General features: G+C 36.8%; 1 protein-coding gene across 2 annotated transcripts in view; it reads right to left on the bottom strand.

Moving 5' to 3' along the window:
- Window positions 1-14,705, bottom strand: part of CDH18 (cadherin 18) — a gene marked incomplete at both ends in the record, with an annotated part of 164,230 nt that overhangs the window by 105,526 nt on the left and 43,999 nt on the right. For both annotated transcript variants that reach the window (XM_080339182.1, XM_080339181.1), the window contains one exon: window positions 14,550-14,669. In XM_080339182.1, the coding sequence (XP_080195308.1) occupies window positions 14,550-14,669 (120 nt within the window). The remainder of the gene's footprint in view (window positions 1-14,549; window positions 14,670-14,705) is intronic.

The following is a 14,705-nucleotide window of genomic DNA, read 5'->3' on the forward strand; positions in this document are numbered from 1 at the left end:
AATGTTTCAAACTTATCACATGCTGATTTTATGTACATTTGCTTCATTTGTTGCAGCAGTTCAGATTTAAAAAAATCTACTTGCAAGATCTTTCACATGGAAATGCTACCAGGAAAAAAACAATGGAGGTTCTACCTGGAGAGAAGTGGAAAGACAGAGTTCACAAGAATGATCAATATACAAAACTTATGTCATGAAACAGTATTTTAAAACAATTTAAAACAACTACACGAGGCAAACTCAATTGTACTAAACATATATTAATACTTTATATTACACTGTCTTCACTCTTAGTTTCCTGACTTAATAGGATATTAGCTGAAAAAGGAGACAGTGTCTCAAAATAAACAAATCTACATCTTGAATATGAAATGAAAGTTTTCTGCACTTTAATGTATAACTAAAAATTAAAATTATTAGCAGTAATGTAGTGTAATGGTAGTATACCACATTCAGAAAAAAAAAGTATTTTTCCAGGTTTTTTTTACCTTCATTTATCTTTTGTGAGAGCCTGCAGATGAGATTTTTAAATTAGCAATTTATATGTCTATAAATAATTATTTATGGTGGCAGCAAGTACACAAAATAATTTGTAGGTACAACTTACAACATTTTGTAATGCAGTGTGTTATTTTTATTATTTCAGTACAGCTAGCAACTGTTGTTTTACTAGAATATTCTGAACATCTTGAAGAATGTTCTATACTACACAAATTTGACGTTAGATACAAAATTTTTGGAGTAATATTAAAGTTACATATATATATATATATCGTATTTTATGTCATTTTTTTCAGAGTCAGAAGATGCAATTATTGACATGTATTGTCAACACCATTGATAATCCCTTAGAGACAGTATAACACCTGAACCAAATCTAATCTATTTAATAAAAGAGAGGCTTATAAAAATATCCAGAAGGGCCAGCATATAGGACTGTAAAGTTCTCTAAAGAAAACACAGGATTAGTTTTGTCTGCTTTTCCTAATTTCAAGCAGCTTTTTTTTTTTTTTTTTTTTCCTAGAGTACAAAGTAATCTAGATATTTACCATAGAGATATCCAGTTTGAAAATGGAGGCTTCCTCTCTACAGCACAGACGAGTACTCTAAGTAAATGCAAAGGATTAGACAAATAACATACTTATATGTTCTTTCAATGTTTCAGTTACTTTACAGAATATTATGTCTCAGATGATCAGTTCATTTCAGTGTGATATTAACTTTTTATCAGAACTGATTACAAATGGATTAAAACCAAGTCCTGGGAAATGCATTCAAGTGAAAGGACTTGCACTGTGTTACTAGTCCTTGCCATTTCATGTTGGAGACAAAAACCTAGAGAAAAATCTTATCATAAGGAGAGATTTCTCAGGAAAAAAACAGCTTCAGCAGATAAGCCCCTTATTTTATTTTTATCTTCCACTCAAGTAAAGTGAAGTCAAACTCGCATGGTGCTTTGATATGTAGGGAATTGTTGCATTTTCTGCCTGAACACTTTTAGATACAAACTATTGATCTAAAATGTATTTCTTGAAAGAACAGCTTGTGAGAGAGCAAAACCTCATTTAATTCACCTTCTTCCCTTAGGACTGCTCCTATGATGACTATATCTGACTCTGGGACTGCAAGTGCTTTACTAAATTCCAGGAAAACTTCTACTCTTACACCTTCCCCAATGCTACAGATGGCACTGAATTTTTCCTTGCAAACACGGTAAGCATGCTCTCAGAATGCTACGTAACAGAACTACTGAGAATTCTATGGACTAGCTAAGGAAAAGAGAAGAGGAACAACATTTCTATGATATTTTACTACTGTAATCATGATGACAAATATCATTTAGAAAAACATGCTTTACTCCTGAAACATGTACCAAGAGAAAAACAAGATAAAACTATGTGAAAGCAAAATACTTCCTTGGGGACCTAAATTAAAAACTCTAGACTGGGCTGCACTCCTGTGCTATGTGTAGCAAACAGAGCTCTGCTTCTTCCTGTTCTAGTGTGATAGTTTTTAATTACAGAAGCTTTATTTATTTATTTTATTTTTTTTTAAATACTGCACAAGTGACATTACTGGCTGAGAATTTGAAAACCTTCTTTTGCCCAAGGGACGGCTTCTACTCGTGGGCTTAAAACTGTGAAAAAAAACACATCCATCTTACAGACAGACCTTTGTTGACAATAACATTTGCAACAGCACCAGGGCACCGGAGCTGGTAGCAGCTCCCTAGGGCCAGATGCCGGAGGCTCCCCAGAGGGCTGATGGCTGGGCCAGGTAGCCAGGGCCTGTCCCACCTCCCCAGCCAGAAGCAGGGCAGCCAGGCAGCAGCAGGGCAGCCCCAGCCTTGAGCATCAACCACATTCCTGGGGAGAGGGACCTGGCTTGGCAGGGCCGTGGTCAGGCAGGGCAGGGCTGTAGGGAACTGGAGAGTGGCCCTGATGCAGTGTTGCTGCAGCAGAGGCTGATGGCCCTGGGGTGCTAACATGGGGTCCTGGGCCATGGGCAAAGTGGGAGCAGTCCTGTTAGCAGACTCTGAACCCTAACAAGCAGAATGATAGGTCTATGTGGAAATTTGGGAAGAGTAAATACAGAGCCTTTGATAATGTATCTGTGTGTTTTGTCATGTAAACATTCCAGTTCAGATATGGTGGTGGGCAAATGCTCGTTAATATGATTCTCAGAAGACATAACTCTTACTATTATTCACCAATTAAGTCACAGAGTACATGTATCAGCAAAGATAAATAAAAAGAAAATAGTATTGAACAGTATCCTCTCCTGTAAGTGAAGTTACAGAATTTCTGAAAGTCTGGTTATAGTGTCTCCTAAATTTTAAATTTACAAATAAGCAGACAAATCATAAAGACAGTTACAAAGACATGAGGTAAATTTGCTGGTTACTGTGTTTGATCAGACCCTAACTGCAGTCTTAAAGACCAGACAAAGCCCACTGCTTCTTCTGCTGCTCTTGGTCTTGATGAAGTCGGCAAGGGAATGAAAACACACTCTACGCCAGCTCAGAAAATATGGAAACCACCTAAGGGAAACAAGGAAGCCTGATTGTCAGGCTTTGTGTTCCCAATTCACACAAGCAGTGTTGGTGTGAAGCCTGCAAAGTCAAATATTGAAAGGAGGACAAATGCTGGCATAGAGCTGGTAAAAGTCAAATTTCCTGGATAGATCAAAAGTTTGTTGGTGGTTTCGGGAGGTAGGGTTTGGTTTGGTTTTGTTTTCCTATTCTGATAAGAACTGAATTAAAGAGGTTCCCTGAATGTCATCTCTATTGTTATCATATTTTAAAACTTGTGTAAAATTGGTTCATAAATATCTTGTGCTTGTTGGTTTTTTTTTGTTTGTTTGTTTGGTTTGGTTTTTGGATTTTTTTTAAGCAGATGATCAATAAATATGGAGCTTGTGTACATTTTATAAAGCTTCTGTTTGTTTGTTTTTTCTTAGGAAATATCTCAACTGCAGTTTGATAGGGTTTTTTTGCTGGACAATATTTCTTAAGAAGCATTATCTTTGTACATAATCCTTGCGAAAGCATCATCACCATAATAGGGTTGTTGTTCTGTATGGTTTATTATTATACCTATCAAGATGTTATCAGGCGCTTTTATTCAGATTGTAACTGAAAATGTATGTGTTGTTCTAAAAGATGAAGAACTACAGGAAACCAGGTGCATGCATATTTATTGATCTAACATAGATTATGGAGATTATGCATTAATTCCGAGAGTTAGCTATGTTTTCAATCACAGGATTTCTGTGCATTATAAAAATCTGTATTTGTATGCAACTAATAAAGGAAATAGTATACTCAATCAATTCTATATTTCTAATTTCCTTTTCACAAGTCTAGCACTACCGGTCTTTTTCCTGCCTCTAGTGTGAATTAAATGCAATTTCTCAAAATATGAAAGGCAAAAATGGAACTTACTCAAACTTATTATTAAAGCAATTGCATTATTAACACAATATATTTGTAAAAAATTCATTAAATGGAGAAACAAGAAGTTAAGCTGTTTAATAAATATATAAAAATTGTGTCTTCAAACTGGCAAATAACATAGCTTCTGGAATAGTACCTCAGTATTGCACCCTCTCATTTTCATTGCCACTGGAAAGTTTCATTGCCACCCTCTACCTGCATTTCTGAAATTATTATCCTCAGTAGTACCAATACCCACAACAGTTTGTGAAAGGGAAAATTCAATTGGAAAAGGGAATGTGGATCAAAAAGCAGAGCTATGTATAAATTAGGGCACCTCTACAAAGTTCAAATTAATGCTTTGCTCTGTATCTTCATTTCAGTCCTCGAGCCAAAAATTGAAGGGAAAAAACCAACCAAACAAACAAACAAAACCCAAAACCAACAAAAAAAACAAAGACTCAACATTCTAGTAATTCTGTCTTGTAGAACTAGAGATGCCAATAGTAACTTATTGCCTAGAAAAAAGGACACCTGTTAGCACAATTAAAGACAATAAAGTCACTGCTTAATTCCGCAGTAATAAAGACAGATCTGTAAAAGTATTGCTAACATGTGGACTGGTCCTTAGGGGCAGAGTCTTTAAAGAGTCTAGTGCATTAATCTTCTGAGTCAGTGTCCTGGCTCTCATCCCAGTTGAACTAAAAATTACAGTAATTTATTTGTGGCTTTAGGATGAGATCTTATTCATCCCTTTCCCTGAAGTTAAACACATTACACCTGTAATTTCCACACTTAGGGTGGAATGTTAGCCTTCTTGGTTTAAAAACAGGGAACATACAATTAATGGTTCATATATCTCTTATGAAAAGTTCAAAGACACAGAAAGAAACACCTGCTCACAGAAGCAATCCTATTCTGGGTAAATGAACCTTTTACAGACACCTGCAATGGAATGCTTTTCTCACACCAAAGACTTTAACTTTTGTAATAGACACAATACAGTATTTTAGACCTTCAGAAAACAGAAGGATCTTTACTGTCCTCAATACATCTGAAAAGATGTGAATCTCTAGAAATATGGAAAACCAAGCTTAATAAACATTAAGATGAAGAACCTTTTCCAATGACCTATATAAGGTAAAAGTGAAACCTGGAAATGGTGAGCAAATAACAATTTTACACCTAAGAGAAAGACTATGCAGGATGTGGCTATACAGTCCAGACTATATGATCATGCATGACTTGCTGCTTTCATGTCAGGACTTTAAATCTGTTTGAACAAATCAACATAGTGCTTCACCAGTGTACTGGTCTCGGCTGGGATAGAGTTCATTTTTTTCAGAGTAACCAATATGGTGCTGTGTTTTGGATTTGTGACCAAAATAATGTTGAAAACACAGGGATGCTCTAGTTATTGCTGAGCAGTGCTTACACAAAGTCAAGGCCTTTTCTGCTTCTCATGCTGCCCCACCAACAAGTAGGCTGGGGGTGCACAATAATTTGAGAGGGAACACAGCTGAGATAGCTGGCCCCAGCTGACCCAAGGGTCATCCCACATCATACAACATCACAGTCAGCAATAAAAGCTTGGGGAAGCAGGGCTGGGGTGTTCAGAGTTGCAGTAAAAGCTAGGAGAAGAAATGGGGTGCGATGTTTGGAGTTACAGCTTCCCAGGCAGTCATTATATATGATAGAGCTCAACTGTCCTGGAGATTGCTGAACACCTGCCTGTCAGTGGGAAGTAGTGAATGAATTCCTCGTTTTGCTTTGCTTGCATGCATGGCTTTTGCTTTACCTATTAAACTGTCTTTATCTCAAAAATGAGTTTTCTCAGTCTAATCTTTCCCCTTGCCAATTACCTAGTGTCATTTACATTTTTTGATAACTTGTGGCTGGACAACATGGATTGTCCACAGTAGTTATTCACAACACTAGATGATGAAAGAATAACAAACACAGAAAAAAACAACAGTGGAACAACCACGATCAAGGAACAGTTTCCTCTCTATTTCTGAAATCTGTCTCCAATACACATGGTTTATCTCACAGGAGAGGGAAAACAAAGTTAGAACATCAAGCATTCTTTTTGCCCTTGCTTTTCTGCCTCCTATGCCTAACCTTTTAAACAATATGGTTGATGTTGGAAGCAGTAGTGGTGGTAGGCAACCAGCAAAGAAAGGACTGTGCCAGAACCCCAGTCCTGATAAGTGATTGATCCAGCTGCTTCTCCCTAAAGTTCTGCTCCAGCAGGCAGACCACAACATCTCCTGAGGGTAGATTGCAAAAATTACATCAGGATATACAGGTAAGAGGGTGGCCTAGTCACCGTAAGAAGCACTGCGCTGGGTTGTAGAGACCTTTGCTCTGAAGCAGTGCTGTTGCTTTGGTATCACCCTTATTGTGCATCTACAGCACACCATTTTGCTCCTCTCCTTTGTACACTTCCGGTTAGCAAGGACCTTTCTTTGCTGTTTCCATGCTAGTGGAAAACAAGGCCTAAACAACAAGGTTTCAGTTGTGCCAATGCCTTCATAAAATCCCAAACTGTACCAAAACAGAGCACTTAGAAAACTAAAAGAAGCAGTGGATTGTTCAGCTGCTCATATCTCTCTGCCCGTCTGTCTGATGGCCTTTGAATAACTCTAGCGAAGACTGTAATAGTATATAAATATTTTGAGCACACAAGAAAGCTGTGAGAATTGAGTCCATTGTTCAGATTTATCTTAAAAGTGTGAAAACTGTAGGTGTAAAAAATCCAATATTTTCTTAAAATTCAAAGCAAAGGATATTATAATATTTACACTCCTCTTAGCTGAGAGCTGGCAGATGACACTATCAAACAAATGTTCATGACTATTTTTAGAAGGAATATGTATTTCTTCAGGCATGAAGGAATGCATTGTACAGTACCTGGTAGAATTAGAAGAATGAGGTAAGACTTTCAATTTTGTGTTTGAATTTCTATTAATTCTCTTGATAACAAACTGTAGACTTTGGCAATGACATATGCTAAAGATGTAATTTCTATTACAACATTTCAGAAATTCATTGAGGGAAAATAAACATATGAAAACCTGAATATGGAATACTGTTCTTACAAATTCAAGATAAAATTACAGTACCCATGTACACAATAAATTTATTTCAAACCTACACACTGTTAAAAATATGTATCACCAATAAAAATAACTCAACTTTCAGACTGATTCTTCACTGTGACCTCGTCTTGATGCTAAGTAGAAATCAATCACATATAATTAAGTTGGAGTTTTTACTAACAGCTATAAATAACTGGTCTGCAACACAAGCACAAATGAGATTTTGAAGATTCGTCATAGATATTTCCTCATCTAACTCAAACAGAATGTGTCATTAGCAAAATTTTATGATTAATGCAATTGCCATTACTGTTTTTTATAAGATTAAATTATTAAGCAACAACAGTTTAAGAGACCATGTTTGAAAACAGTGGTAGAGGACATTAAGTTTACTTTAAGACCACTCCTGGAACCTTGGCATCAGCTGTGGTGTCTTAGTTGTGGAGTTAAGGGAACGTCATATAGTTTTCCTTTAGAGTAAAAACATTTCAATTTAAATAAGATACTTCTATAGCCCCATGAGTTTCTTAAAATGACATTGGAGCCTCTCAGTATGAAGCAAAACACAGGAATCTCCAGTGTCAATTAGCATTCTAATATGAACCAGCCTGCCTATCAGCAGAAGGCCATTAGCTGCAGCAAAAATGCTTGCTATAAATGGATTACACTAAAGAGATATACCGACTGAAAAAGGAAAGAATTCTTAATATCAAAAATAAGGGTATTCATTCAAGTATGTGTCAGAATTTAATTTCATTACTCCAGTTAGCACAGCAGATTCTGATCTGGGATACCATGACAGACTGTTTTACTAAACCATGGAAAGGGTGCTCTTCCTTTTTCCACTGGAAAGTCTGTGCAATTCCTCTCCATGACAATTTTAGATATTTTCTCAAAAATAAGAAAATGAGGTAAACCTTAATCCATTAAATCTATACTTATTGCTTCAGTATTAAAAGAACTTTTTAACAGATTTTAACAGATTTAATTAATTAATTACTTTTTTTCCCAAAGTATTAGTGTGAATAACTCCATAAACAATATTTTTTTTTCTTGTTTCTCAGAGGAATACACATGCAGCCTTAAGATTACACTCTCCATATCATAATGCCTCGAAATCTGTCATTCCCATACAAACTATGGCCAAGAACTTCTAGAAAAGGATAAGTATAATAGTTAAAGATCATGACAAAAGTCTTGAACTTCAGGTATTTCTCATTTGGCGTTCATGAGGCACATCTCTATATTTGGAAGAATCTATTCAGCCATTGACTATGTTTATTATTTGTGTTGTGCTCTCGGTCGGGAACCAAACTAGATAAGTAGTGAATAAGTCATTTCTTATAGGGATGCTTAAAGCCATTGTTCATATTATCATGAAGACAGAAAGCAGAGGGAAGTTGACACGCTTCTCACACTTCATAATAAGTCTATACTAATTTGCAGTGATGTTCTTTCATAAAAAGGCATACATATTTCTTTAACATTTAATGTCTTCAAGTAGAAAAAGAAAGGAAACAAGTTGATATATAATTAAGAACTTCATAATACTACTGCTGTAACAGCTGATCATTATAAATACAAATAAATACAAACAGCTAATCTTTTTTTCACAGTCATTCAATTCAATGACAGATGTGTTTCTCACTCCACCAATGTCTACATTTAATTCAAAACTGCAATGTATGAGGCTTTTATTTCCTATTTTATCACACAACCAGAACTGCTGATTTGAAATGGCAAATAACTCACAGATTAATTCACTCTACATCTTCTGTTCAGAAAGACTGATGCATCTGGAAAGAGCTGTGTGTAGCTAACAACCTCCAGATATGTGTTTACTAGGCAAGCAGTAGAATTGGACTGCAGGTTTCATTTTCATTACAAAGCATGTGGCAAATGAAAGTGGGATGCTATAGCTGTTAGAAAAAGCACACAGTCTAACTTGAGGTTTCCCAAGAAAAAATGAGCTTATGGGTTGGGTTACCAGTCAAATGTTGACTGCTGCTGTTTCATGAGCCACACTTGACATAAGCAAAGAACAAGGAGAGATAGATCCTACATCAAGTTCATGGAACAAAAGACCTCATGATTTTGGAACGGTGGGGTATTAAATTTGTAACTCAAACTCCCAAGAAAAGTTTTCATGTGCATTTGGGCATTTCAAAAGATGGGGGGAAGGAAAGGGAGCAGGAAGAGGGAAAGCCATATTAAAATACTGAGTGTATTCATAAATTATTTGCTCTACTCTTCACTGCTAACTTTTTTAATTTTATTTTATTTTTACAGTGAGGATAATGGCACTCTAAAATGAAAACTGACTCATGTTCTCTGGGATTCCCTGAAAATTTTCATTTAAAAAATCATATAACCCTACACATATTGTCTTTGCAAATACACCTAGGATCTAGACATTGAATTCTTATCTCTCATGGGAATTATTAACACATATTTATTTATAAAAAAACAGCAAAATATTTTGCTGACGTTGTGGAAGAAAGCCAACAGGAACCAGCACAGGCTATCACAGCTAATTACTATTTACATAGCTAATTACTATTATATCCCATAACTAATTTTAAAAAGTAATTAACAAAGACAAATACAAAACATTTCCTAGAAAGCCATCAAATTCAAAGGATTTTAAAAATCAGGTATTTTATATTATATGTGGACAGTAGTTCTGCTATTCAAAGTCCTAACAATATAATTGCAGTAAATTTTTACACACACAGTTTACAATTCGTCCTTCCCAGGAGAAAAACAGAACAAAGGCCCTAGACCCAATCACCCAAAAAACTAAAGATTCTTAGAAGTTGTCAAATCTGAATCAAGTCTGATGGAAGTGAGGTTGCTGCAGCTCTCTTTTTAATCTGTGATTTAGAAGCACTAGTGAGGCTGAGTGTGTGTTTCCAGAGGCATGCAGCACATGCAGTAAGTGACACATTGGTAGTAACACTAAACACTCAAACACAAATGGAACAGACTCATCCTTGTCCAGCCGATCAGGAGGAAGGACTGTTTAGTTGGAAATGCACACATGTACACAACATGGACCCCTCCTGTTACTTGCCTTAAACACCCAGTCTACCCAGTAGCTGGCACCTGGATCCCCAGTCTGCCCACTTGCTGGCACAAGAACACATAAGCCTGAGGCCTGCAGTTCCCCTCCAGCTGCTGGTAGAGATCTCCTTTTAATCCTGGACACACTCACACATCCTCATCGACCCCAGCACACTATGGATCCCCCAGAAATGGGCCTTTGATACTAAGAGTATCCAGCAACTGGTTCTGGACCCTCTGGCCTCCCAGTTACCTTCCATGTCCACCAACATCTTGTGCTGGTTTAACTGAAATCAAGTTAATTTTCTTCATGCAGTTAGAAGCTCTTTCTTGGTCAGTGTTTGGATTTATTTTGAGAACAATAAGTTAACACTCCGGTATATAATTAATGTTTTTCTTCAAGTAACTTTCCGGTGTTTTTAAGTTGGAATGAAGAGAATGTAAGAACTTACTGTTATCTTAGCCATTGTCTAGGAGAGCAAGGTCTTTTTGGACTTTCTATCGGCAGGTTTGAGGCAGCTAAGAAAGGGGGCATAGATGGGGCAAACCTTGACTGACATCCAGGTTGCTCAATAAGAATATTCCATGCCATTAGCACCATGTTTCCCACGTAAAGGGAGCTGGGTTTTCCACCTTGGTCAGACCCATTCCAGCTCAGCTTTGTTGTGGCTGAGTTCTGTTCAGGACTTCCTTTAGTTCAGCCTTTTGTCATTCTGCCATTTTACAGTTGGGTTCTAGGTCTTTATGCCTTTTTCTCCCTTTTGTTCTCTCTCCCTGGGACTGGCTGTTCAGGACCAGGGTGATCTCTTCCTGGACTGGCTGCTCAGCATGTATGGAATTTGTGAGGAATGGTATTGAATATTACATTATTATTATTATTATTTTAATTTTATATACAGTAGTAGTAGTATATTAGTATTGTTTTGTTATTTCCTTAAACTGTTTTTATCTCAATCCACAAGTTTCACCCTTTCATTTTGATTCTCTCCCCTACTTGGGTGAGAGGGCGGGAGGAGGTGAGAAATGAGCAAGCAGCTATTGTGGTTTTGGTTGCTAGCTGGGGTTAGACTGTGACACACATCCACTTACACATTATGGTCTCTCAGTAGCTGGCTTTGACACCCAGGCTATCCAGGAGCTGGCTCCCTGGTCTCACCTTACCACATGCACAGAGATACACAAACACAAAGAAGGCCTCTCAGTCAACTCGCAGACCATACAGTCACTTACGCAGTCAGTCTGGACCTCTGGGCACCTACGAGAGCTGACTCTTGAACCCTGTGGTCTCTCCAATATCCAGACTTTTGGACACATGGATAACTGACACCCAAGCCACTCGTCCCATTTACTGGCTACTCCAGCCTGATACTCAGTAGTGATCCCACACTGACATTCATGTCTAGGCAATACACACATGTTCTATACTTCACAGTTTGCTGGTACCACAGACACATGGGACCCTCTGACCTGTGGTGCAGCTCCACTTGCTGGTACTTAAACCTCCATACACACAAGCATACAGACAGGGAGTTCCTGTACTCAGGAAAATATTTAAAAGTTGATCATAAGAAGATACAAGACAGACTGTGCTGATCAAACACAGGGCATGACTGACCATTGTACGGAGCAAGAGCCTATTTACACGACCGGTCCATTTTTATATGTTTATCCCTCTACTTTTTCTTGTCTTTTCCTCACTAATTCATCTCAATCTCTCCTTTTCCCTAGCTGTGGTTCCTCCTCTAAACATCTGAGAGTAGATCCAGTACAATATCATAATACCCTTCAAAGCATCTATTCCCCTGTAGGCAGTAGCTCCATCAGCACAAAGGATGATCAGAACAGCATATCCTGTTGACTTCTCATGATGGGTTTCAGACTTGGCCCATGGGGCTGAGGTTCTCCTGAGACAGCTCTGGAACAAGCCCAGGCTTGAGTCTCTATTAGGACAAGGGGGTTACTTTCCCAGCACTGCACCTCTGCCCTCTTTGGTGAGTAGAGACAAGGCTTTTATCATATAAGTGAAAAAAATACGTTCTTCTGCTGAAAAAAGAGCTTTATTATTATTATTATTTTGACGTTTCTAGTTTGGTTCTGGCCCACTATTACACTCTAGATGTATGAATTCTAGACTCTTATTCAAACTATTCTAATCTAAGCTCCTAAAAATCCATGTTTTTGTCTTCAGATATTACATTGTTTACACCCAAGTTTAGGCAGCAATAAGCTAGAAGCAGATGAGTATTCACACTAGTGTTGTGAGCAGCTTGATATCTGCATCTGACGGCTCCAAGAAGCTTTACTGATAGCCATAAAATATCCTTAGGTTTCACAAACACTACATTCAGTCATGAATAGGACCTTACTCTTTTCCCTGTTTTGGCCCTTCTTATAAAGGAAGTTTGTGCCTGTCAGTGTACATTCAGAAAATGTCCAAATAAAATAGAATTGAGGTGGAACTGAACAATTCAAGCCTTAAGAAAAATAGGTCACATAAATGCTTGCAAATTCTGCAGAGTGACATTTTTTGAAAATGAGTGTCTTAAAATCCAGAAATTCAGAGTGAAATTTCATAGTGAAACACTCTATTCTTTGAGACTTTCCCATCATTTCCAATATTCTACTTCTTGCCATTATATCCCACCGAATTAAATTAACTGCTATTCTGGAATTATAAAAAGACAGCTTATCAAATCAAAAAGTTTTCTCCATTTTTTTTCATTGTTTCACTGTCTATTTAATTCATAAGTTATTTATTCTTTTGCCATTTCAATAGACTAAGGTATCAGAATCACTTTCACATTCTATACACATATTAAAAACAGTTTCAGTTAATAAAGTGTTATTAAATGCCTACCAAAGCCTAAGACTTGGGGAGTGAAAATACACTCCCATCTGTTTTTATTATACCATACTGTGATATAATAATGCTATTTTCTTTTGTGATACAGACCTGATACTGAGAACATCAATTATGATTTTTGCTGACTGAATAGCAGCTCTAGAATACAAGTTCCACACCGTAATAGAAACAAAAAAAATATAAGCCATTGCCTCAGAGTGCCAAAACAGAAATAAAAATGTAGACCAAGGTTCTATTCTCATGTAAAAAAAAAAGGCACAGAGAGCCTGAGCACCATATCACTTATTTTCCATAACTTCTAGTTGTTAACACGTACCCCAGAGTGGTTTTAACCTATACCAGGTCAGTGCTCTGCCAGACTTCACTCACACTTAGCTGGGTAAGGTGTGGTCATTCCTGAAACACAGTATATGTCAACAGGTCTGCATCAGGTTTGCCTTGCAGCACCTTACATAGTCCTTCAACATGGTCCTGTCAGGTTTTCCACTCTCAGGCCTTTCACATGTGACGTCATAAATTTATAGAATAATTTAGGTTGAGAGAGACTTACGGGGATCATTCAGTATAGCCTCCTACTCAAAACAGGCCTAACCTCAAAGCTAACTGACACAGCGTAACTACATTTCTCTTGTAATAAAGCAAGTGTATGCCTCTGAGTTCCACAGAGATTAACGTACACAAGCAAAGGCAATTAAATGAAAAAAATACAATTAAAACTATTTACACTACATTTAAATAAATTCAGCATATTTTAAAAATCATTATGCTTCCCTAGAATTAAGTGTAAGGATCACTATATTTCATTTTTCCCCTCACTCTTAAAGCTGCTATATATAGGGAGAAGCATTTACAAAATTCAGATGAAAAAAGTACTTTATTGAATTTCATTTCCTTATTATTAAGGACTATATATGCATACTAAAAAAATACCATCATGTTAATATCTAAGATAATACTCTTCAGAAAATCCCAAACTCATAACAACCCACATCCTCAAAAGAGATTTCTTCTCTCTTTAAAGAAACTAATTTGGATTCATTATACAGAACTTACACTTTGTGGAAAAAAGGAGAGGGTGATGTGTAGAGTTTATGCATAAATATTTCAGCTCATTCTACTTCTTGAATCATAGAATAAATTTTCAGTGAAATGACAATACTGCAGTTTTATAAATACAATAATGATATTAATTTATTATGGTATATGTGTTGAAGTACACATTGGATAATTCTCCCATGCCTATCTTACAGGCAAAACAAAGTATTTAGAATCATAATGTATTAGGCACACTTGAGTCACTTTCTAAACAGAGGCTTGAAAACATGAAAAAAGTGCTATTCTAGTTTGGCTGGATGGCTCACATCGTGGCATGATGCAGAATTAATTCTGTACACAGTAGGCTCATTTTAGTACTCAGCAAAACATAGTAGCTCCTAAATTTCATAGTGTTGAAGTTAGTAGGATATAATAGGAATTAAAAAAAAAAAAATCCTATGCACTTGCATTTTGTACATTGGATTTCATCTGCCAGATTTAGTTAATTGCAACATATTTTCAAATCACAGTGACAGAAATATAAAATATTCACCTGTTTTAGGATCAACAGAGAAATATGGCTGTCCCTGAAGAATACTGTACACTACTCTGGCACTGTTTCCATATGTAGGGTCATCTGCATCTGTGGCTGTCACCTGTAGAACAGACGTACCTGTACATACAGAAAAATAAAAGTTAATTGATAAGA

Source organism: Nesoenas mayeri, assembly GCF_963082525.1.
Source record: "Nesoenas mayeri genome assembly, chromosome: 2".
NCBI lineage: Eukaryota > Metazoa > Chordata > Aves > Columbiformes > Columbidae > Nesoenas > Nesoenas mayeri.